The sequence below is a fragment of the Arctopsyche grandis genome, chromosome 12 (genome assembly GCF_051622035.1).
Source record: "Arctopsyche grandis isolate Sample6627 chromosome 12, ASM5162203v2, whole genome shotgun sequence".
NCBI classification, from domain to species: Eukaryota; Metazoa; Arthropoda; class Insecta; order Trichoptera; family Hydropsychidae; genus Arctopsyche; species Arctopsyche grandis.
This window is the reverse complement of record NC_135366.1, coordinates 10,362,432-10,389,139: the sequence shown is the minus strand read 5'-3', so window position 1 is coordinate 10,389,139 and position 26,708 is coordinate 10,362,432. Positions and strand designations below refer to the sequence as shown.

General features: G+C 33.6%; 1 protein-coding gene across 1 annotated transcript in view; it reads left to right on the top strand.

The window, feature by feature from the left end:
- The window catches only part of SK (small conductance calcium-activated potassium channel), a 216,065-nt gene that overhangs the window by 184,664 nt on the left and 4,693 nt on the right, over positions 1–26,708 (top strand). The window contains 2 exon segments of the mRNA XM_077443312.1: positions 12,898–13,033; positions 26,014–26,124. Coding sequence (XP_077299438.1) covers positions 12,898–13,033; positions 26,014–26,124 — 247 coding nt within the window.

The window sequence follows — 26,708 nt, the reverse complement described above, 5'->3', positions numbered from 1 at the left end:
AAGAATTTATTCGGAAGTATTTCTGCAGTGCTGCTGGTTAGACTTGGATATTTGCGACTCCAAATTGATTGTTCCCTTTCCTAACCGAGTTTGCCAATTTATCTGATTTCATTGTTGAAATGGTTCCTCATCAAATTGGCAAAACCATCCAAAACCCACTATGTAGCCACTATTTGAATATGATATGTAAAAGTTTAATATAATATGCGTTGTTCAGGGGCAACCCGTAATGGCATTATGGGAAAATATAAAGTTTAAAATTAAACAAAAAATACTTTTCAATACAACTGTAACGTCTGTTTAACTTATTTCACTATATCAGTTATTCAGAGGTGTTACTGGCCAAACGTTGGATATAAATATAGGTACATATAATACATACATATGTATGTATATGACTCCTGTTTGATCGTTTTCTATCAGAGTTTGCCAACCTGATTTCATTGCTAAAACGGTTCCTCACAAAATTGGCTTCCTATCCTCAACTCATTTAAATATAATACCATTTTTATTTTATAATAATGTTATAAAAATCGGCGATAGATGTCGCTTTGACACTGTTAATGGCACCATGGTAAATATAATATAAAATAAATATAGCTGCAGACAATAATTGGAAGTTGCCTTTTTCAAAATCAGCCATATGTTAGAATTTGATCATTTTTTCTAGACTAATTAAAGTTGAATTTGAATATGAATTAGTTATTAAGTATAATATATTAGAATTTTGTATGAATATTTAATGTACATAGGTACTGCCTAAATAATTGCCAAATACTCCCAGTATTTTTTTTTTTTTTTGCACTTACTCCATAAAAGTTTGAATCCCATTAGGTAGAGAGTCGACTATCCACTCAAAAAAGCTTTAGTAAAAAAATGCAGTCAAAATGGTGCAATAAATTGGATTACAAAGCTCTACTTTATTCGTATAAAAAAGTCCTTTATATACGAGCATCACAGCTCATGTATCTCAATGAAATAGTAGGGATCGACTGTGAAATAATATATTTATTATAAAATTTAGTTTATATACGTAAAATGTATGTACATATGTATAGGATCAACGTTCACTGTTGTACAATGTTGTACACATTTCTGCACAATGCTTCAAACATCAAACATTCCGACCGATGTTAACGTGTTAATATCCCATTATGTACATATTATCAACATCCACACGAGAAAATGATAAAAGTGCGACGTGTTCCAATATACGCGGTCGAACAAATGATGCAACAATGGTGGAACAAATGAAACTTTTCCCAGCTCGATGTTAGATACATACATATTTCCCGGGGAGCTTTCCACAGAGTTTGATGAATGGATGAATTTTATCTCTCGCCTCTTAAATTTTCTCCTCATCCACCTACTTGTGTACCTGCCTTCTCTCGTCCAACGTTTCGCCTTGTCCCATTTATGCCAAGGAAATGTGTGATATATGTGTTTGAAACTTGAGACGCAAAAAAAGCAAGCTTTACATATTTTCCCCTCATTCGAGGTGATATATTGTTATTCAAAGGAAAACAGACGCAACATTACACGCCGGAAATCCCATTCGAAAACTATCTCGCATCGAGCTGTCGCATCCGAACGAACAGCGCATATTTTCACTTTCCCAGTAAGAAATAGTGTGTATGTGAAAAATTTGATCTTTATCAGAATATCGTTTCCTGAATACGTTTTTGAATTATCGTGACGCGTGGTTGTGCAAACGAGCTCATCTTCCAAAATTTGAAGATTTGTTGTTGTATCACTTCGGGTAGAATTTTGTTATTAAATCGGTTATATGCTAATGACTGAATGTTTTAATAGAAATTTTAGAAGTGATTTGTGTCGTTTAATATTAATAAAATGGCCGTGCTCTTTAATATGCCAATTATGAACCTTTTGTTTGGCTTCATCGCGATACCGTGAGATTAACTTGTCAGTAACGTTTGACAATGTTGAATATTCATAAACCATTATATGTACAATATTATACCTTTTTTTTTCATAATACTCTCGGCTTCCTTTTATATATAAATTTAAATTTCTATAGTAATTTTCACTGACCTCATTTTCAATGTCGAATCAACTTTTTTTTTTCATTTTTTTTTTTCATTTGAAGAAATATGTAGTTCATTGACGACAATATTATATATCTGATTATTTATTGTCGAAATATATATTTTATTTTATTTAATAGTGAGCGCATTATTCAACCGCTTTGTAACATTGCATGCACAAAATTATTTTTCTTAAACTATGTACATATTTATAATAGTTATCTGGGCATCTCGCGAAATATTTGATATTTATCTGTACGCCGTCAATTTTTAAATTAGTTGAATATGCAAAAAAAATTAATTGACTCGCATAATTCGAGGCTCCCAGAGGTTTGGTTGTGACCTTGCATGCATATGCATGACACGTGTCATGATGCATGAAAGTTTATGGACGTTTCAGATTCTCGATATATATATAAAAGTATCCTGAAATAAATGGTGTTTGAAAAACCATTTTTAAATGTTAAATATTGTACTTTTCGTGAGACGCTGGCGTACAAGACGAGTCTATGCGTAACTCATCAGTGAGTCGCTAACGTAAAAAAGTAGTGCTTAGTAAATTTATATTATTATACATATGACATATGATAATTTATGCATAAATTCAAATATCTAACAAGAGAATAAAATATTAGTCCAATTTCAAAATGAATTTTTCTGCAGAAATATTAATTTAATTTAATTAAAATATACTCGTGCATGTCTGTTAATATATTTGTATGTATGTATATATACAGTGAATTTAGACTGACGTTATATATGTAGGTCACTATAGGTTTTTTTTTTCGTTTTTTTATTGGCATACATTCGAGATGTTTTTAGCCGTTTATTTTTTCAGAGTGTCACGCACGTTTGTGCTTTGTCGGAAAGTGATTTTACAGCACGCATTTTCTTTGGTTCGCTATCACTGGTAGGCACGTCTGCGAAAATTCTCCAAAAGCTTAACTAAAAACACCATATTGTTTAACTCGCTTTATACCCCACACTTTAAAGGTCGGGTCTAGATCAATATTTTATTGTACGTTAGGCCGCATTTCCCTTAGCCGATATACAAATTAGGCTGAAACTTTCATCTGATAACTATACATACATGCGTATACACACCGATTTTGTGCGTACTCTTCGTATAAATAATAATTTTATATTACGTAATAAATCATCGATGCTTCAATAACGCTTCTCAAGCAAAGTAAAGTAAACTCACTTTTATAAACACTCCTCGTTGTTGCGTTAACACAATGTAACATACATACATACATAGTAACTTTCTCGCGGTTGGTTGAACTTTCGCACATTGTTCTTTTTTCGTTCACATTTGCTTCTGAGGAAAGCTCGTCAATCATAATAGAAACTAAAGTAGACGAAAGTGCGCGAAAATTATTCAAATAAAACAAAACATAAAAGTAGTTGATTGAATCGTTGTTTGTTTTTTATTTTGTCTGTTTTGCAGCTTTTTATACATGTCACTATGTGTTTTTTTTTTTTTTTTGAGACGATTCGCGTAGCTTCTTGTCTTATAATTTGCCTTACCTAACCCTTTTTTGTGTACATATTTTGATTATCATTTGCACGTATGATCATTTTTTTTTCGATTAATTTTCATTACAATTTTTTTACTTCTTTTATATTTTTGTGAACATTCCATCCTCCTTCAGCCCTCAAATCCGAGTACAAGTCGTTGTTCTCATATCTGTCCTAGTGTTGATTAAATTGGGGTGTGGTCAGTGAATGCTTTTCGTACTGATTTGGTATAAAATAGCTTTCGATGGCTGTACTTTATTCGTAGGCGTTCCATTCCATATATATATTATATTATATTATATTGAATACAATATAGTTTATTATATTTATTTTTTTGTATAAAATATAATATATATATATATATATAATTTAATAATACAGTATTGATTGAGCATTCACCCATAGTGAATTGAATTAGCGTTGAAACGTTGTCAGTTTGAGAAGCGGTTATTTATCCACGCCATACATACCGGTTCATTAATAATTCCCGGCTGCTATTTCGGCTTACAAAAGCACGTTCACGTTATCTAGAATACATACCGTAAAATTTATAATATTGTTACATTTAAGTCTATGCTGCGTACACTCGTGAAATTCGCTTAATTTTCAAATGAAAAACACGATTCGTAATTAGCGCGAGCGAGTACTTCAGTATGCCTTCTGTACAAATACGAGTGTATTTATTGAAATATGCGATGTTAAATCCATTTAAAATATGCGATGCACACAAGGTTGTTTGGATTTTTATTTAATCTTTGGATTTTGATCGTCGCTTGAATCTCGTTGCATGTTCATTGCGAATTACTTTCATCCGTTTGAATAAAAGAAGATGAATGGAGTTACGTGGACTTTGATAAACCTTTCCGTTGTGAGCTTTGGGACTCCCTTAGCGTACATTCTGGAAGCTGTCTTTTAGCTTATCGGACAAAGAGATGCATTTTTCTGGAAAATTCCTTTAAAATGGCTCTCTTAATTTCAAAGAAAATGCTAATAAATTTAATTCCATTTATTATATAATAAAAACTGAATTTTTTGTACTAATGAAAATGAAACGTATTTCTGTAGAGGCAACCGAACATTTTATTTTATATTATACTAAATATAATTATATGTATTTAACTATGCATATACATACATACATATGTTCATACCATTAAATATATAGATTTTCTAGCTCTAACTAACCTGTGATGACTGTTATTGAGCGTAATATTTAGAAGCATCAACTCTTCATAATCTTTTTAGCGGGGTGGTTAACAAAAGTGTAATTTTTTTAAACTTTGAATCAGTAAGCTGATGAAGAAAGAAATTGTTTATTTCTAACGTCTTCCATTTTTTTTATGCAGTGATTTAAGTCTGCTAAATACATAATTATCAAACAAAGGTTATTAAAGTACGTTAGCCAGAAAAAGATGCATGTTAATTTCATGCATTTTTGGTTTCTTTTTGATAAACAGATTATAAGCTAATTTGGTTATTCCTAATACGTTGCATAATGTAACGTGTTCTTTGAAAAAAATAAATAAACAAAATAAACTGAAAGACAAAGTCTATCTTATATATATTGTATCTGTATATAAATGGTGATTTTTTAGAGATATAAAACTAAAATGAAACAAAATACAAAAAAAATCGTGGCAATGGCTATGGTATGGCTTTATTAGAAGATAATTTTACGTCATTAGTGTTTTAATATGATATCGGGCATATGGGTGGACTGGTTCGAATAAAGCGCAATCTGGAAGTCCAATTTTTGACCACTTTTTCGAGCAGCTGGGGTCGTTTATCGGCAATAATGTGGCGAAGGCTTCCAGGTCGTCCATCGTCTCTGGTTTATTGGTGTAGACTAGCGACTTCACATATCTCCACAGAAAATAATCCAACGGTGCTAAATTACATGATCTTAAGGGGCCAATTCACGACCGTAGAATGAACTTAGCGCATGGTAGCTTCTCGAAATAAATTTGCACAATTTTCAAGCGTTGTTCTAGCGTAGATCTAGTCATGATAAAATGGCAAGTTAAATTGAGCACAACTCAGCTCTCAGCTGTCAAATTGACTGTTGTTGGAAAAAATGTTGTCAATTTAAAAAACAATCCTCTAAAAAAACATCCTTTATATATAGATAACAGAGAACTTTTTCTTTAAGGCGATAGAATTTTCTTTTGACGGAATCAAAATTCAAATTGTGATTAAAATAATGAACGCTAATTTTTTCATTAAGCCAGGATATAATTAATATTGCAAATTTCATCGAAGCCTTTTATTTGTGCAAAACGTCAACAAAGGGGCTTTTGCTTGAGCGTTCTTTACACGAACTCGAGCTAAATTGCGCTTCGTTCGTTTACTCAGGCTTTTTCTTAAATTTTCATCCGACTTTGTACTAATAAAGTATTAAAAAAGTGAAACTCTTGCAATATTCATACATATAAAGAACGAAATTTAGTCGTTCATGTTTGATAATAGCAGCAGCGATTGCCGCTTTCGTTGTTCATGGCTTATACGATATATTATACTATAGTTTTTCGTTATGATTTTTTTCTTTTTCCTGTTTGTTTCAATGAAAATTTTATGATGTGGAAACAGTACAATATTCTGGCGATGATCCAATCACCACGTTCGCGCTAGTACGTGAAAATTCGCGAACGACGCAAAATATTTGCAATTTTTCTCTTGTATCGCTTGTGAAAATTCTTCAAACATATACAATATGAGATAAATATCGAAAAGTGAAAAAAAAATGTATTTAACATGTATTGAATATTAATGTGAGCTTTAAATATCATATATTTTAATACATATTTGACATCCTTATTGCGTAAAAGAATCACGTCGAGCCAAAACATATAATACAATACATGACAATAGTGAACAATCTGTGACATAATATTGTACACATGTACAACACATAATACATATGTCATATATGTACTTACATACATATGTACATACATACATACTTGTAAATGACTTGCTGCTCAATAACTTTTCTACTGAATAGCTTCTACCAAAGAAACCGTTTCCAACCATACATATATACATATGAACGAGTATACTTCAAAGAAAATGAATAACATCGAAATAAATTATGCACATGTTTGTATAACATAGTTTTTACATAAATAAAATCGTGTTTTATAATATCAATAGATGAAGTTTTATGATAGTGAGCAAATTCGACCTCGAGATCTTTAATTTGTTCTCTGAAAGAACTAGAAAATAGTAGATAATAATCGTTTTTCGTTCAACATTTAATATTTTTTCATACGTTTAAGTAAATATTTATATAGTCATAAAAAATTCTATCAGCTCGTATGTAATACGGAATGGTATTATACGACATGTCATACAATAATAACGAAATATGTACATATTTTGTTTTCGTTTATCAAATCGACAAGGTATTATTACAATTTAGGACGTGAATGTGTAAGCCGCAAAAGCAGTTATGATTTAATTGTATTTTCAATACAAAATATTATGTATTTTTATGCGATATGTATGTATATTATTATACATTAAGTACACCTAGAATAAAATCAATGTGAACCCTTATTACTTTCGCGCAATACATGAGCCGTAAATTTTCATAAAATTCACACTCTTTTAAAACACGTATGTACATACGTTTAGAAGCAATTTGGTGTAATAAATTTCACTTTTTAAAATTTGACTTCTGAAAAATAATTTCTCACTTTACGACTCGTCATAAATATTGGTCACGAAAAGCTTTATAACCTCGTCGTGAGTCATTGCCTTTATTGCATTAGACCGCAAGCCAAGATAATCGTTTACAATTATGCGATAATCGGTTGAAATTATATCATTTGTATATAACCGACACTGAAAATATTTAATATACATGAATTAAGTCTAATTAATGGGACTATCTGCTAATAAAAGCACCTCACATGTCATATCAATGTAATTACAACTTGTAACGTCCTTCTTACCTTATATACATCCAAGTTTAATTACAGTTTGTATCAGAAAATATTTTACAAATAAGCAAAATTCAAACTGTAATTACACTTTTACACATATTAGCACCTTGAGAACAACGCATCTTAAACCAGAAACACACTAGACCAGATGCTACGTCGATTGCGTGTTGAGCAATATACATACATATATTCCGAACAAATTGCAATCCAACACATAATTGACGTAGAGTTTGACATTTTTCTATTCCACCAATCAAATTTGACATCCTTTATGCTAATTCGCAAAATTTAAGATACGCAGTTATTTAGTTCAAGTCAGTTGAGCGTTCCACCTACCTTATTAGAGCCGGGCCACATCGTGCGACTTGCGAGCGACTTTGTTGAAGGCGACCAGACCATTGTATGCAGTTAAATGGGGCGTGCCACACCCGTCAACTTCTTTGTCGCTCACATTTTCATACATTTTTTCTGGTCGCGCAACCAGTCGGCCGACAAAGTTGCACAGTGTGGCCTGGATCTTAGACTTGGAAGGCTACTCCCACTCTTCGGAAATGATGCGCAAAAGTGCGCTGTCAGTACAGAATCGCACCGTGCGCATCTTTTCGATGGAGTGGGGGTGGGCCTTCATACCCGAAACGGTAAAATTCGGATTTCTCGAGAGGGCGGATCCACTAGGCTCGGTCGACCCGCTCCTTCCTGTGATTGGTTGCTCTTTGCGACTACTCTAGTATTGCCGTGACCTGAATAAATTTGACTTTTACCTAATTAAATACTCCGACATATACTGCCTGGTTCGCATATCATTTCGGATGGTTAGGCAATTAGGAAATATTCCACATATTGCGAATGGAATATACACGCATTCGTTTGTGGTTCAATACAAATTCATCTAAATATGAATCAAAACGGGCACGCGTTGTGCCAAATTGACGCTTCATCTTTCTTTTCACACGCATTCACATATTTCCCACAGTTTGCGTATGTATTTCACTATCATTTGGATCCACGAAATTATAACCAATTTTACCCGAATTCAGAATATTTCCGTAAGCTGTCCAGCCGTCAGAAATTATATGCGAACCAGGCAGTATATGTCGGAGTATTTCATCAGGTAAAAGTCGAGTTAATTCAGGGCACGGCAATACTAGAGTAGTCGCAAAGAGCAAACAAATGACAGGAAGGAGCGGGTCGACCGAGCCTCGCTTCCGAGCCTAGAGGGTCCCCCCTGTCGTGAATTCCGACTTTTACCAACGGAACGACCTCTTCTTGAAAACTGCTACACGTCACTGCCAACTCAAAAACTGGCTGATAGCACTGATTATACTCGGCAACGTATTCGAATAGGCAATTAAACAATAGGTAAAAATTAAATGTAAGTGTATGATAACCGCTTCTGCGACGACAACGAGCGCGTGTCGTGTCAGTGGTGTCAGTCGATGTCACTGACACGAGACATTGGCGTGTGGCAGGTTCCACGATGCCGAGCACGCCAACCTCCTTAACTCCATGTGGCTGACGGCGATCACGTTCCTCTGCGTCGGATATGGCGACATTGTGCCCAAAACTTACTGTGGACGAGGCATCACCCTCACCTGCGGAATGGTGGTACGTATGCCAAACACTCACACATCTCACATATCCACCCGATAAATCCCCATCGGTCATATCCATCATGTCCAGTAAGTATTGGCATACTATATAACTGCTCGTCCAGTCGGTCCATGCAAGGTAAGAGGTGTGTGTGTTTTAAAAAGTAAAAAAATAAAAATAATATATACTATATATATATATAATAAAATGTATTGATAAAAGGGTACCATTTATCGTCGTGGCAAATAAAAATAATGCCCCTCTGTAAAATAGCTCGCACAACAGATTACAGAAAACAGACGGTTTTCGCCCGGAAAATCAAACGTCAAATGGGTTGTAACAAAGTAACAAAAATAAATACCGACCCTAACAACCTAATCTTAAATTAATAGGGCCAACCTTAACTTAACCTAACCCTTAAATAAATAAGTGTTAGCTGCTAAGATATTACGATTGCCCAGGTTATGATTTCACTGAATCGTCAAATTTTATTTTTGTTACTAGCAACTCGTTTGACGTTTGATTTGCCGGGCGAACGCCGATTCTATCGTGCGAGCTATTTTAGTGGTGTTAATTTGACATTAAATGTCGTTTTGACATTTGTCGTGTAATTTATTTTTACAGCCGTGCCAACAATATTATTCCAAAATAATATATACTATATATAATACATATATAAAATGTATTGATAAAATGCGATCCAGGTGAAGCTCCACGTCTTCATAACGAAGCAATTTGAACGGTCGATCAATCACCTTTTGTTGCGTTTGATAAACGTTTTCTTTGGCGAGTTTTCACGGTCAATTTATCAACGGATCGCTTTATTGGCTTTCACTAGCTTTTCTTCTTCATCTTGCTATTTTTATTACATTGAAACATCTATCTTTCAATTTTCGATTATAATATAAAACATTGTTTAATACTATTTTAAAGTAGATAAGAATTGCGTAAACCTCTTACGCCAGTGGTATGGTTAGAACACGTCAATATACTCGGGAAATTATGAACGCTTAGTTCGTGAAAATAATTGGTATTGAAAAACAAAATACGTTATATAAATTTTGCTCATATAATAAATAAAAATGTATTTGTAAACGGTCAGTTACTGATTCCCGTTTTTGGTCAGTAAATTAAATAAGTTCTCAATAATATATCAAAATGGCCATTTATTACTACATATAAATGGTTATTTTATATAATATGTATCGATCAGTATGTTTGCGGTCAGTTAATAAATCAAAGGCCTGCATTTAAATGATCAGTTACTAATAACCCTTTTCGGTCCGTCAATTACAAAAATAAGTTTTCGGTAATATGTACATACATCAAAATGGTTAGTAATTATTTTAAATTATTAACCATTTTGATCGGTCAGAATGTTTTTGGTTAGTCAATAAATTTGGTCAGTTAACTTAATAAGATTTCAGAAATATATCAAAATGGTCAGTTATGTATCTATCGGTCAGTATATTCGTGGTCAGTTTTAAAGGCCTGTATTTAAATGGTCGGTTATTAATTCCCGTTTTCGGTCAGTAAATAGAATAAGTTGTCAGTAATATGTATCGTTCAGTATGTTTGTAGGCAGTTATTAAATTAAATGGTTTGTTAATAATTTAAATAATAATAAATATTTATTATAAAAAGTTAGTTTAAATAAAAAGGACACTTATGTTAATAGTTCGATGATGTGTTTTTGAAAAGAAACGGGAAATTTTTGAACATTCTCATAAAAAGTACATGGAATTATTTAAAATAACAAAGTGAAGCAATAATAAAAAGCTTGTAAAAAGGCTTGGAGCTAAAAAAGAATATGCAAATATATAATTATTTGATAATATTTAAAAGAACATGTACGGAAATACCAAAATTTTGTCTTGATCGAATTGATTAGTGGTGTTAAAACCATACCGAGATACCAGAATCAGTGAATTCAGCATATTTGGTGTCTCACAATGTAAAATATTATTTTTTACTGATCGTTTAATTTTTTTACCAACCGTTTAATGTTTGTTACTAGCCACTTTTATGGATAATTTTTTTTATTTAGTAACTGACCAAAAAATTTGCAGTAATTAAATAATAAAATAAAATGAATGATTCGCTTTTTAAATACATAACATGTACATAGACATAATTTCATCAAAAATTATTTTCCTTTTCCATCCTCAAATTCATCAAAAATTTATGCAGGACTGCTTTAATTTAAGACATGCGGCGCATATAATTTAGCATGCGCCATGGCTACTTTTCAATTAAATTGTTTAATGTTAAATAATGTGGTGAAAATTTTCATTTTTTACTTAATAACTGAAAGTAATTTTAATTTAAGTGACATTTTAATATTTTAAACGAGTAAATGGCGACATTATCGCTTTATCGCACGTGATATATGTATTAATGTTGCAAATAGTAATCGCACTAATTGCAACGTTTGTATGCGTAGATCTGAGTTAAAATTGAATTATTTAGTATTTTCTTTTAATGTTAGCCTGTAATGGTGTGTGCTAGAGCAAAATTACCTGTCTGGAGCGGAATCTGCACCGTAACCGTATTTTCAAACATTAATGGAAATGCTCCCAGCTCGCCGACTTCTGTTTCTTTTTTCCCGACGGCAAATTTTCCTTCCGGTAAAAAGTGCCCCTGGGTCACGCCGAAACGCTATAAAATTCCGACATACACCACACGTTCCAGCATCTTAATTAGAAAATGGTCAGAGTGTAGTCTCGCTCGATGCTTTTCTCTAATGGAGTAATTAACTCCGGTGAAAATTGACGCTCGGCTTGAAATTCAAATATTTCGCTCGCCTTTGGAAATATGACATTCTTTAGCTTAATCCAGCGAAATATTTCACATCGCTTTTTCTTCCTTTTTTTCTTACCCTTCCTTCCTCCCTATAACTTTGCCGATGAGGAAAGTCGAGATATAAATAAGAAAAATTGAATGACTTTGCGGAGCAAGGGTGGCAAAGAAAAACCATAAATTAGAAGCGAAATAAAATCGCAGTATAAAAACACATAGACTTCTTTATTATATACATTTGTATGAATAAAACCATGATTATATTTTTGTGTATCGCTTTAAATTAAACCGATTTTTTTTCTGATTTCCGACATTCGATTTCACGTCAATGTTTTGATTGGATTTTATTACACATTGGAAGGAATAAATTGAGAGCGTTTCATATTTTTTTATATTTCGCTCGATTCGTTCAAATTCGCTTCATTTCCACCTACATACATACACCACTTCCATTCCATAAAAAAATGTAATAATAATAAAGCATAAACATAAACTTTTCAGTGCAAAATTAAAATATTACAATACAACCGATAATAAAAAAAAATGAAGAAAATACAATATTTTTACTCAACATAATAAAAATAAAAGTATAATTTATTTTTACAATTAATCGTGTCCACTTTCTACAATGCACGTTGCTATCCACGCACATAATCAGCACTAACTATTTTTTACTTTATTTTTCATTATCATTATAACCAAATTGTTTTTGCGTGTTTATTATTTTTTTTATTGTTTTTTCTTTCACTTTACCACCAACCAAGTCAACGTTTTCCGAAATTGATGTGTAAAGTATCATTGAAATTCACATACAAAACGTTGGCTTAAAACAATTCACCTATCGTTCACATCATTTTAACCGGTATAGATAGATTAGCTTGAATGAAAAATCACGATTGCATTATTTTACTTTTGATTTCGAGTCGCGGTTACTTCGAATGCCTTACGGACATGTGTTAAATTATTTTATTGTCAATGGTTGTCGTCAACGATGGTAGGTTTCATGATGAGGAGCACGCCAACCTCCTGAATGCCATGTGGCTTATCGCCATCACCTTCCTGTCAGTGGGATTTGGCGACATTGTGCCTAACACTTACTGTGGACGAGGAATCGCCGTAAGCACCGGCATCATGGTAAGTCCAATTGAGTCATAATTTACTACTGATTTCCCATGTTTTCATCACACATCTGTACGAACATATCCCGAGAGAGTTCCCACAATTATCATCTATGTAAACTTGTCCATTCAACTCACCTGGGGTACCAAATTCATGTGTCGTTTCGTATTAAACGCTCAATAACTAGCATAATTGTATGCTACATTGTCGCTCTATTGAAATTCCATTTCACACTAACTTCGTTACTCTATTCATTAATTGTATCAACATTTGTTCTTTGAGTATTAATCTAAAATGTGGACATAGTACACAACACGAACCATAATATATTATTGTATGTTTGTACCGCTAATAACTATCATTCAATTTTATAAATTTGCTTTTATATTATAATATGATATTGAGAATGTCAAAATAATCACTCATGTAATGAATACGTCTACATACATATAGTCAAATTTCATATTCTATGCCTCTAGTTTTTTTCGTTGATAGTAAACAGAAAATACAATTACCAAAATTGTTGCTACACAAAGGATTGAAAGTCTCAAAATATATAGAAAAATTAAATCGAAGCAATATTAAATTTCAAAAATAAAAGCGTATGTATAAAATTACAAATATATGTATGTATGTAAATAACAACATATTTCCGAATAACGAACTCCAATTTGCTTCACTAATTCGGTTCAAATATTGTACATACATGTACAATACACGTTAATGTTCCTTTTTTCCAGGGCCGGGACTAGACATTTTCTCACCTGAGGCAAATGGAAAAATTTTGTAGTTTTATTTGCTATTTTTTTAAGTATAATATTAAGCAAATATAAGATATTATACATGCAATACTAAGGGAGAGCCAAATCTTAATTTAATAGGGTGGAGGGTGACATAATTAAAACCATTATATATCATAAGTAAAGAATGATCAACAGTTTTTAAGATTAGAATGTCAGAAATAAAACATCATCCTTATTCAATATGCTTAATAAAAAAAGCATACACCACTGGCAAAAATTTTTTTCGGATGTTTGAGAATGGCCGGTTTAGAATATGAGCTCAATGGGTCCCACTGATCGAAGAAGAGTATCTTCAAATGTCGTAAACTTATTTATTTACATATTTTTCAATTTAAACAAAATAAGGATACAATAATTAGAAAATAAAACATAAAAATCAATGTAAACAAATAATCAAAAACGAATACAATAATAGAGCACGTTACGATCTCAAAATAAACAATCCCTCAACCAGATCAGAATATTTAATAGTAAAAAAAATCCAAGTTAACAGAAATCTGGTTGACGAGCTTGATGCCCTTTGAAACAGGCGACGAAACCATCAAATTGGTACGTGCCACAAAAGAAGTGTGTTATGGAGTCAGGGTTTCTCTAATTAACCATCACTTGTTAATTTGAACGATTAATGCATATTTACTCATAAATTAAATTGAAAAAAAACGAGTTTTTAGAGCTTGTACAAAAAATAGCTAATACATCACCAGAAGATTTTGGGCCACATGCAAAAAACTTTTCAAGGCCTTCTTGTAATTTTTGTTTCGAAAATGAAATTGAACTTGCGTATTTCAAATCTACTTTTATATCACCATTTTTTTTTAAATTTAAAGTCATTGACTTAACCAATTCGGCGCCCTTTCCATCGTTCACATGAGGCAAGTACCTTGCTCGCCTCACCCTCGTACCGGCCCTGCTTATTACCTATACTTATATATTTCACAGGCCATTGATTTTCTTTACTTTTGTTTTGTAGAGCTAGTCGTTATTGCTTCCGTCAGGTTCTATTGCATAATTGAAAGATTATTCTTTCAAAGAAAATGGGATTTTCAACCAATTTTCTAGTCAAAGACAGTAAACCTAATGTCTTTGTTCTTCTAAAACATGGGTATTGCGTAGTTATCGACGTTCGTTTTCTATTTAAATCCGGGAAAAGTATGGTGCTTAACTTAATACATACATACATACTTAAAGGGAAGAATTGACAACCCTTCGATTTTATTGGAATTTAAATTTTCGGCGCCTGAATGTGGTAGAGCTTTGCGTTAACTTTTCCAACCTATTCCTGCAAAAACGTCTGCTTTCAATAACTCGTCTCTTGTAAAGGCTTTCCGGTTCCTTAATGTGAAAAATGAACAGTTAGACCCATTCAATTGTCATTTTGATGAGCTAGTCAGTTTCATGAGATTCAACACACGTCTATTTGAATTAGATGAATGATTGGTAATTTTTATTGTTCTTTACTTTTTTTTGTAAGACTGGTGTGAAAATTTGGGGCAACCGTTCGGGTAACATTGGTCATATTATTATTATTATTATAAAAATAATAAATAAACAAATATATGTACATACATAGTTCTATGAATTCAAAGTTAAAATAAAAGCGCACTGTTTGCCTAGGGGAAATCGCGTGTTAAATCGCGACAAAAAGCGCATATATTCGAGATCTAAATGCATCGGATTACTCGATGCATTTAACCCGATTGCAATTTGCTAACTCAGCTCACGTGCACTGTTTTGTACTATTATATTGGACGATCGTGCTACTTCCGCTGAATTGCATCCACTCCACGTGTGCAATTTCATTTAGATGATATCAAATGCTTCGGTAATGTTGCTCGTCTTCATTGTAAAATTTCGATATTAAACTTGTACAATACATTCAGCTGGCTGGTAGGTCATCTCGAGTGTCTTCCAAATTAAAGTTTCACGGGACACATCTTCTGCTCCCATAAACGAGGATATTAAAAAAGGGAGACCCTCTTTGGCCCGCTTCACGGTTCGCAAATTGTGGTGCGTCCCTCCATTCTCTAAGTTTCTGCCTTTCTTTTTCTTTTGTCGTCATTTAAAAGTGGCAAATTCTCTGTAGTCCAAAGCTCCTCAGTCTCACCCTACTCTCCCATTCCATTCCCTTTCACATTTCGAGATAAAAGTCTCGAAAATTTCGATCTTCTCGAGACGATGCTCAAAGACTATACCCGGCGCATTTTAATGGAGACACAGTTGAGTGTATTGAATCTCCGAACGGGAAACCTTTCACGCACTTACTGGAGAATGTTTCAAATTAACCACACATACATACAATAAGCCCGCATCCGAAGACCCCTATCAATTATGCAATCGTTGGTTTGTGTCAGCGAATATACGAATAATATGTACTATCAGTTTAGAAAGAGTCTGCTCGGCAAATTCCGTTCTGCTATTTTAACATCCAGTTGATCGTTTGAACATCGTTCGGTCGATCAAATTTGCATGAACAACACGAATCACATAGAAAAATTTTGATTCAAATTCGAATGTTTGTGATATTGTAGCGTGGACATGTTGTATACCGAGATTGGAGTGAAAGTCGCAGCGAATAATGGACTTAGGGGTTCCAAAAACTACCCGAAAAAAAACGGTTTTCGGTTTTTTACAAATCAAAATCTGGTTAACCGATTTCTACCGGATTCAGAAAATTATGATTTTTTATTAGTTTAAAATTTTTAATTGCAAAAAAAATTGTAAATATGTATAATATATTATGCAAAAAAAAAATTGCCTATAAATTTAATTAGAATTACTTTTTACTGATATTTTTTTGTTAAACAACCAAAACTAAATTAAAATATTCACGAAAAACCCGATTAAATAATAAAATAAATAAATTTCTGATTTAAATAATCCAATCGGAAAGTATATATGTAATTCTTTTATTTTTTATGAATTGTATTAATAATAAATATATGGTAGGGTGGGTTCAGGATCCAAATGAAAGGCCAAAGTCGCTTCAGATAATTTTTATTCAACGATTCAAGAGGTCCACACCACACGGATCTACCGCAAACTCCAGATTAATCTGATCTACCGTGTGTACCTCCTTATAAACGACAAGTTCTACAGCACAGCTTCCCCGATCCATTCATGTATATTATCTAGGCACTTAATGATCTACCCTGGCGAGTCTATTGTTTACGCACGCACTCGCCTAGGTCTGTGAGAACTCCAGCGTATCCTTTGTTCGGGCACTTACTGAGTCCCGTTAGCCTAATCCGGGGTCTCTATTATTCACCCACGAATGCACTTAGACGGTGGATACTCTTCTCTCATGTTGCAATTCACAAAAGCTGATTTTTGATTTTTTGAAAAATGGTCAAGAAGCCGGTTTTTCGGCTTTGGTCTCTGCCGGCTTGGAAGCCTAGTAGTGGTAGAAGTAGTTAAATGTCAATTCATCGACCAGCCAGCACCGAATGAAGCATGAAACAAATCCTCCGAATATTCATACATAGTGTGTACTTACATCACAGATAGATAATTGGTTAATGGGTCGTGATCATTGATGTATAATACACTAGATCCACCCTCACGTCTTATACTGGTCTCTCTTTTGGCGCATGCACAGTTTCTACCTACACAGTAGGTACCATGCACAGTAGGTACCGCTGCGTCGTAGGGAAAAAAACATTTTTTCCCAACTTCCCCGCTAGTTAAACCCCCCGCACCCCTCAATTAGTGAAGACAAGATCTCCGACCAAAATCACACATCAGGGCCCATCTATGTGTATTATACATCAATGGTCGCGAGCGCTTATTGGCTGTTGTTGTTTATATGTAGCTTGTTCATACTTTTTGGCGCGAACCGGCAATTTTACTAGTAAACCAGTGAATGACGGGCACCGATTACCTAATTTCTACGTTACAATATAATTGGAATTTTGATAATTGATACCTTTAAATAATAATTTTATATTTGAAAGTATTGAAGATTTTCATTTTGAAAATCTATGTAATGAGTGTCGTCCGTACTCAATTTGATCCAACGGATGTTGTTGCATCATTAAAATCCCCACTGAACCATCCGAGTTCGTTCTGATTTTTTCATTATATTTTTCTTTATTATTTGAGATGAAAAAATCACGCACTCGTATTGGACACTTTCCGACGTAATTACGCAGGGGGTCTTCCTTTAAGCCGAGAGCCCTTATCTCGCCAGTAAATTGTGCCCCATTTATTATTCCACACTGTTCCGCGATACTAGCGGATTTTCATGTTCACCGAGAGAGGCATTTTTTTAAATTATAAAAGACTCTTTAAGTTCCACTCCCGCTTCGCCTTTTGCGCCATTGCATAAGAAGTACAAATTGCCGCCAAACGAACGAATCCCTTTTTGTTTCTCCTTAGAGAAATTCGTCCATCCCTTTATATCTATAATAATACGTACGGACTATGCGTGCTGAAATGAGGGTTCTCTAAAACTGTGCGCTCCGCATGATAGCTATGTATTATACTTCAAGCAGAATAGTCTCACGAAGTTTCTCTACGATGTAAAGCGACGTAGTCTACTTCATGTAATAATGAATATTTGAGGCGTAGATGACGGTATTTTGAACTTTCATAATACATTATTTTTTATATACATATGTACATACATACGTTTGTTGTTTATCATTTGTAGGGGTTTTTCCATGCATGCTGTCGACCGGAAGAGGAAACAATGCAAACCGTGGGTACAACAGCGTTCAATTAAATTTATCTGAACAACTCAAAACGCACATCAAACGACTGTATTAAATCCTTCAAAGTGCACATTGTTATTTTTTTATTTTATAGCGCGTTGTTCGTGCCCGAAAACTGGCAGCGATAAAATTCGGTTACAGCTTTACATATTACAATATTTATGTACAAGTTGCGTGTTTTTGACATCGTTTTCTATTTCAATTTCATGTCTTGGACGCTACTGTTGTTGTTTTGTTTTGTTCTATTTTTTTTCTTAATGTCTCATTATTATCGCAGTTTCCTTTTCCGGCGTTTTTCTTTCACTTACTTAAATTCTGCAAATTCTCTTTCGTATCGGAATGTGCTGTAGTACTTTTGTCGACTCATTTCTTTGCATCGCTTTTAAATGAACCGTCAAATTTTTGAAATTTTCACAAAATGTATGCTTTATGAGTATTGTTTATGAGATATGAGCGTTTAAAAATATTACATATTTTTATCTTTTGCAATATTTTACTCAAAATCCAGTATTGCTGTGCTGAAAGTGAGTATTGAAATTCATTGTCAAATGTTTTTTCAATTGATTGTGATTTTTTATTGTTTTCAAATACTTATTATTAATAAATAGCAAATTTTAGAAATTAAGAATATACTTTTTTCTTACACTTATGGGCGATGAGCAGCGCCACTTAGAACATATGTATACTGTAATTTAAAATCATTTGCCGCTCGAATTAGTACGTTCAGATAAAATAAAATTAGTAATAACAACATTAAATTTGAAAACTAATCCATATAAACGTAGTGAAATATAGAGCTGGTCCAATAAATGCATGATAGCTCGAGAAAAAAATGTAAAAAAAAAATATATGTATATATTTTTGAGTTTTAAAATTCACTAGAGAATTATTATGTAAAAATACTAAGCAACAAAAAATCATAATCAATAGAACCCGACTATTGATTTCTATACTAACCTTTGGCACAGCAATACTAGATTTTGATTATTGCTGTGTATTAAAAACTGCAAAAGTCAAAAATCTGTAAAAATTGCACTTATGTATACATATCTCATAGACGAAAAAAATATTAACAAAAATTATTGTAATATTCGAATTCCGTGGGTCAAACTTAATAAAGTTTGATTAGCTTCCGCTCCGGTAATTAAAAACGTGATTTTTTATTGTTCAGTGTCAATTATATGTATGTATGAAAAAACCAAACTCCTACTATATTTATTTATTTATTTTTATAATAGTGCTTGATAGTGGCTTGACGAATTATCCTAATACACCACAATGACCAAACAATTGCTTTCAAAATTATGTTTATTCGATAAAGCTTAACTCGCTGATCCGTAGCGGTGTAACGATGTTGCGTTCATGGAAAACAGTGAAAATCCTTAGGGGCCACAGCTCAATTATAACATCCAAAACTCGCTGGAGTAACGAGCAAAATTCCATGAATGATGGGCCACCAAATGAACTGCACGAGTAAGATTTATTTAACAAAACTTGACTCCCTAAGCGACGGGGGGAGGGGGGGGGGGTGAATTCCGTCCTAACCAACTTCCGCCACTTTAGAATTACGCAAAACTGTTGCAAATTGTAAAATGTAAATGTGCCAATCACTTCTACGAATCTTCGACGGTAAACTTAATAACAACAGTGCTAATTTTGCGTACAAAGGGCGCTAAGTGAAGAGTTGAAACGCACGTTTACGCCCTCGTAATGGTAACGACAGCTTCCGAGCTCGTTTCAACCCCTTCAGCAAAGTTTATTTTGCACGTAAGCAATTCCACTTGCACCGGTTCAAATAGCGTATAAAACCTTGATTCAATGTAAAGATATGTTCCGTAGAATACTTTGGAGTTCAATTCAGACAATCTCCTCGTCAAACATTTGATTTCCGTAATTCAAAGTACGTTCGTAAATGCTCGAATTTAAATTTATATTGCTCATTTATGCTGTCTCTCACTTTCGTGGTATAAATATAAGTCAGTGTTTATATTATTTATCATCCTCATGTTTTTATATGTGTCATATTTTTTTTTTTGTTGAAAAATAAGGGTAATTTTACCCTTCTTGTGTGTACGTTGTACAATATATGTAGAATATAATACGTTAGGGTTAGATGGTAAAGTTCGATTCTCTCGCGAAACAGAAGATTTGCGTTTCGCCCAAGGGTTCACTTTCAACCCCCATAAGCGTATCCCTGACCTATTTTTACACAAGCTCTGAAACTTTTTTGTAAATAATGCGTCGCGAAATTTTATTTCTGTGTTCGAGAGATCGCTCCCCTTCTTTCGCTTGTTTCGTTGACGACAAAAACTCGAACACTTTTAATTACGACTGTCTTCCTTTCGTTGAGGAGGAGGAAGCAGGGGTTTTACAAAAGCCGGTTTAATTTGGCGCTTACGTGTCATTAATTGTGTTTAATTACGTTTCACGGTAAAATTTTCACGATCCGGAGTCTCTAATTTAGTTTCGCTTTCGCCGTGACGCCGGGCAAAGATTCGAATTACGATTGTTTATCGTCGAATTTTATGATGGGTGCAAAAAATCGCCAATGCAACATCTTGAAGCTTTATTTTATGTACTTGGCCTACCGGCGAGTATTAATAATTATCAAATTTTGTGGTCAAACTTTTAATACGGTTTGTGACGAAATATGGGAAGTTAATAATTAGAGAAGTTTTCTCAGCTGTGGTCGTATATCGCATATAAGTTATGCCACTATAAACCGCGCTACTAACGCCTCTATGAATAATTCACATTTTAATTTCGTTCTGTTTAGTGGAACGCTGTGATCGCGATGCCTTTATATGTTTATACCAGTTTTTTTAAATAAACATCGACTTATTTTTACTTATGATATTTTAAAATATTGTTTAAACAATCAAATATCAATCAACGAATCAAATACTTTTTTTGTGACAAAACAAAAGCTTAAATTTTAAGCCTTCTTTTGTTTTTCGCATACCATAGCGAGCAGTATGGCTCGGTGGTTGCGTTTATGTTTAGCATCGAGAGGTTACCGGGTTCGATCCCGTGTTAATCTTTAATACGGCTGGTCAAACTTTAATATTTGTGACTCAAAGTCGATCGTTTCTTATCAGAGTTTGCCAATTTATTTGATTTCATTGTTGAAACGGTTACTTCATCAAATTGGCAAAATCATCCTAACCGCTGTCACAAATATCTGAATTTGATTTATGTACAATATGTAAAGATTTATGTACAAGTCTAAATATATATGGATAAATTATTTTTTTATTTTAATTTAATTAATAGCCTCTCGAAATACAGTGATTTACATATGCAATAAAAATGCTGCAATGTTTGTACATAATTAATTTTTACATACATATTTTTACATTCATATTTTTACCTACATATCATCATCATCATCATTTACAGCCATTCGCCATCCACTGCTGGATGAAGGCTCCTCCATCACGCTTCCACTCGTCTCTGTTTTGCGCAACTCTCATCCATCTCACCCCACACATTTTCCTAATTTCGTCCACACATATTCCCTGCGGTCTTCCTTTTACCCTTTTACATTCTCTCGGGTACCATTCAAGCAATTATTTTATCCACCTTTCGTCCATTATTCTAGCCACATGACCCACCCATTGCCATTTCAAGCTCTTTACTCTATCCACTATGTCCACTACCCTTGTCATACTTATCACCCACGTGTTCCGCTTCCTGTCTTTCCTCGTTATGCCAAGCATACAGCGTTCCATACTTCTTTGAGTGCATTGGATTTTTTTGTAGCATCTTGGCGTTCAGTGTCCAAGTTTCACATCCATACGTCATCACTGGCAAAACGCATTTATCGAAAATCTTTTTCTACAGGCAGAGTGGCATTTTTGATTTAAAAACAACATTCATTCGCCCAAACGCACTCCATCCTAATTTCATACGGCTCTTTATCTCTTCATCTTTATCTCTTTATCATGTCCGGTAGTAACCGGACATGTCAATTATTTGCCCTAAATATAAATAATTATTTACTACTTCTACCGGTTTATCATCTAATGGGATGCTATCAGGCATGCAATAACTATTGAACATTAGTTTGGTCTTATCTACTTTAATTTTTAATCCTGCTTTTCTAATTTCCCTGTCCAGCTGTGTTAGTCTGTTAAGTAGGTCAGTTGGATCACGAGCTATTAAAACTATATCGTCTGCGAACCGAAGGTGACTCGAGAAGCGACCGTTGATGCTTACTCCGGCTGTGTCCCATTCCAAGTTCCTGAAAATTCCCTCAAATACCGCATTGAATAACTTGGGAGAGATGGTATCTCTTTGCCTTACTCCTTTTCCTATGCTTATCTAAGTCTATCTGTAGGTGATAAAATTTTAACCGAAGCTGTGGCGTTCTTATATATTGCAGTTTAAATACATACATATATGTATGTATATCAGGAAGGCCTAACAGGTAAACCCCAATCCGCTTTTTGGCCAATTTCAAACAATGCAGCATTTTTATTAATAAGTCGCCGAATTACGAGACACTGAATAACTCGAAATTAATTTTTAAACTTGTGCATAAATCATACTCAAATAGTGGTGACAGTAGTTTTTAGCCAATTTAATGGAGGAACCGTTTCAACAATGACATCAGAAAAAATGGCGAACTCTGATAAGAAACGATCGACTTTGAGTCACAAATATCCAAGTTTGACCAGCCGTATTAAAGATTAACACGGGATCGAACCCGGTAACCTCTCGATACTAAACATAAACGCAACCACCGAGCCATACTGAAAGGAAACGATCGACTTGGAGTCACAAATATCCAAGTCTGACCATCAGCATTGCAGATACTATACTCAGAATAAATTATTTTAAATCGAGGTCGACTCACGGGATCGAACCCGGTGCCCTCTCGATGCTAGACAGAAGCCCAACTAATATGGCTAATTGTCTAGGAAGGTGCATTGGGGTGTACCTGTTAGGCCTTCCTGGTGTATATCAATGTAAAATAAAATAAAATATATTTGACGATTTTTTTTTAACTGTATGATACTGATTGGTCTTCACAACTTCCACATGATTGAAATGTTTAATAAGTGAACCAAGCTTCAAACTACAATGCAATTATAAATTTGTCAATTTATTAAAAAGAAAAAGTTTCATTCAGGAGCCTACTATTGTAAACTTTCGTTCGTTTCTACAAGATGACGACACGGTCGCATCAAATGGGACTCAATGGTACGTTTTGTACAAACCTCTACATATGTATTTTTATATCCACAGCTACATATGTATAGTATACGGTAATATTCGATTGATTTGTAGGAAAGTGAACTCGGAATAAAACCGATGGTTTTGGAGATTCATATTCAGGTCATGGTCGGGCCCGAAGGCTTTCGCCGTCGCGTCGTCGGAAAAGTGGCGATATTCTTAAGATTTACATCCGTATCCGGCGAGCCGGAGCCGAGAATTTAATTCCAAAACGTTTCTCGCGTCTGTTTCCCTTTTTGCGTGAAAAATTATGACCCGATTTTTCCCTTATCGGAACGATGGAAAGACAACTCGACGCCTTACGGAAAATCCTTCAGCGTTCGAACAATGTACGAAACGCGATTAAGCAAATATGTTAGGGAGCGCTGTTTCCGGAACGATAAGGAATTGCTTATCGTTTCAATTTATATGCAATTCTTGAGATAAAATCTTAATAAATTATGTTAAAACACGTTTTTTTGCAGCAGAGGTTGCTTCAAATGCTCCAAAGCACGCATATATTCATTTGTACGTATGTAAGTGATATTTTCAACATAAAGAATTGTAATTTCACTACTGCCTATCCTAAGAACACCATATATGTACATATATACATATGTATATATAACGATAAAAATGATAAATTAACGATAGTTAAAAAAACGAACTTCTCTTAAAAAAGAAATAGTAAAAATACTTTCACCTTATTATATTTACATCCAATAATATTAAAAAAAATATATATATACATGATAAATTTATTACATGATTGAAACATGAAAAATTGATTTCATGATTGAAACATGGTAAAATGATTTCATTGCCATAATTTATTTTTAGATTTTTTTTTAAACAATGTTATAGTGTTGTGCCCGATGAAATATCATCGCATGGGTTGCATAATTATTAAGCTATAAATTAAAAAAAAAAGTGTCGGTCCTGTGTTTGATCCGCACGCAATCATATTTTTTTAAATACCTTTTAAATATATTTAATATAATATTTAATTGTTAAGTATGAAAAAAATGGTCAAAACTACCTACCTACCTACATATAAATAATATAAAACAACAATCGAAAAATAAATTGATCAATTAGTTATTTAAATATATTTTCAATAGATGGCGCTAAATTCTCATGAGTTTTATTAGCCTAGAGGAAACATTGTTAGCAAACAGTATATAAAAAAGTTTTTAGTTGATGTGTTATTATATTCGTACGTTTCGTTGGCAATGTTTTTACATATGTATGTCGAATCGAAACGACTATTATAGTACGGCGAGCGTTATTTCACACAGCCAGATACACAGACACACACACACACACACACACACACACACACACACACACACACACACACACACACACACACACACACACACACACACACACACACACACACACACACACACACACACACACACACACACACACACACACACACACACACACACACACACACACACACACACACACACACACACACACACACACACACACACACACACACACACACACACACACACACACACACACACACACACACACACACACACACACACACACACAGAATAGCGCAATTATAAATAAATATATTACGTTTTATTACTGTTGGTTTCTTTTTTTGAAAAATAAATAAGTAGAATCTTTTCGCAAATGGTAATAAAATTACAATTCTTTTTATCTTGACAAGCTGACAATACTCACAAGTGAGTCGATATAATATATTCATAAAATTTCTGTAATTGAATTAGATTATAAATAAATGAAACTCGAGATCTACTTTGTGAAATTTCGAATTTCATGAGATGGTGAAATGATGAATTTTTACAATCGAAAATGTGATTATACGAGGACAATCTCTTCGATGGACACTTTGGATCGTTTTCAAAGGAAAAACTTTTCCCACTTCTCGAGTTTCGTCGCGCTCCAGACTCATTGTATTAACGCTCATGTATAATTCATAGCAGGGGAATTTCATGCTGTCAACTTTGCACCGTAAATAATGTCTGAAAAACTAAGCCGGATTTAGAACGCGTGATGAAATATCCATAAGTATATACAATACATACATACATACATTTAGAGGTAAAATATCGAGATCATTCGATAAAGTTTTCCCATAACACGTCTCCTCGCCTTCCTAACATGAATGAGAATTATTCACTTGCGAATTTTTCCCTAACAAAAAACTCTACTAGAGCAAATTATGTGAATGTATTCGTTCATTTAATATTATTGATGATTGCATGTGCTATATTTTCAGGGAGCCGGTTGTACGGCGCTTCTTGTAGCAGTTGTTTCCAGAAAACTAGAACTTACTAGAGCTGAAAAGCATGTACATAATTTTATGATGGATACCCAACTAACCAAGCGGGTGAGTTGCATTTTTTATTTTAATCAAGTCAAAATGAGTAAAGGATATCACAAAAAAGGTTATTCTGTCATAGTGATTTAAAAATTTTAATGAATATGTAATGTACAAATTTTCGGGTCACACGATAAATATTTCCAAGCTGTACTATCATAAATCTTCATACAATTACGAAGACCGGACGAGTGAAACGCGTGAAACCCTTCTTGAAACAATCCACTGAAGGGTATTAAGACGCGGTGGTGAAAAAAAAAGAAAGGGCTTACTGAAAATTTTCACAAAAGAATTATAATAAAAAGTTGCTTATATTGGGGTTGAAAAATTATGAAGTAAAAATTTAATTAAAAAATTCCATCTGAATCGATTGCAGTCTTAAATATCTACGGCAGTTTTATCGGGAATAATTTTAACCCAAATTTTATATAAATCTTATAATTTACTTACCAAACTTAAATTCTAATTGCTTAAGTTTGCATACACATATACATATTTACATGTACTGTGTTAAAGAAATCTGATCAAATTAACCTTTCTATTGGACAAAATTATTATTATTTATTATTATTAGACTTATTTATTATTATTTA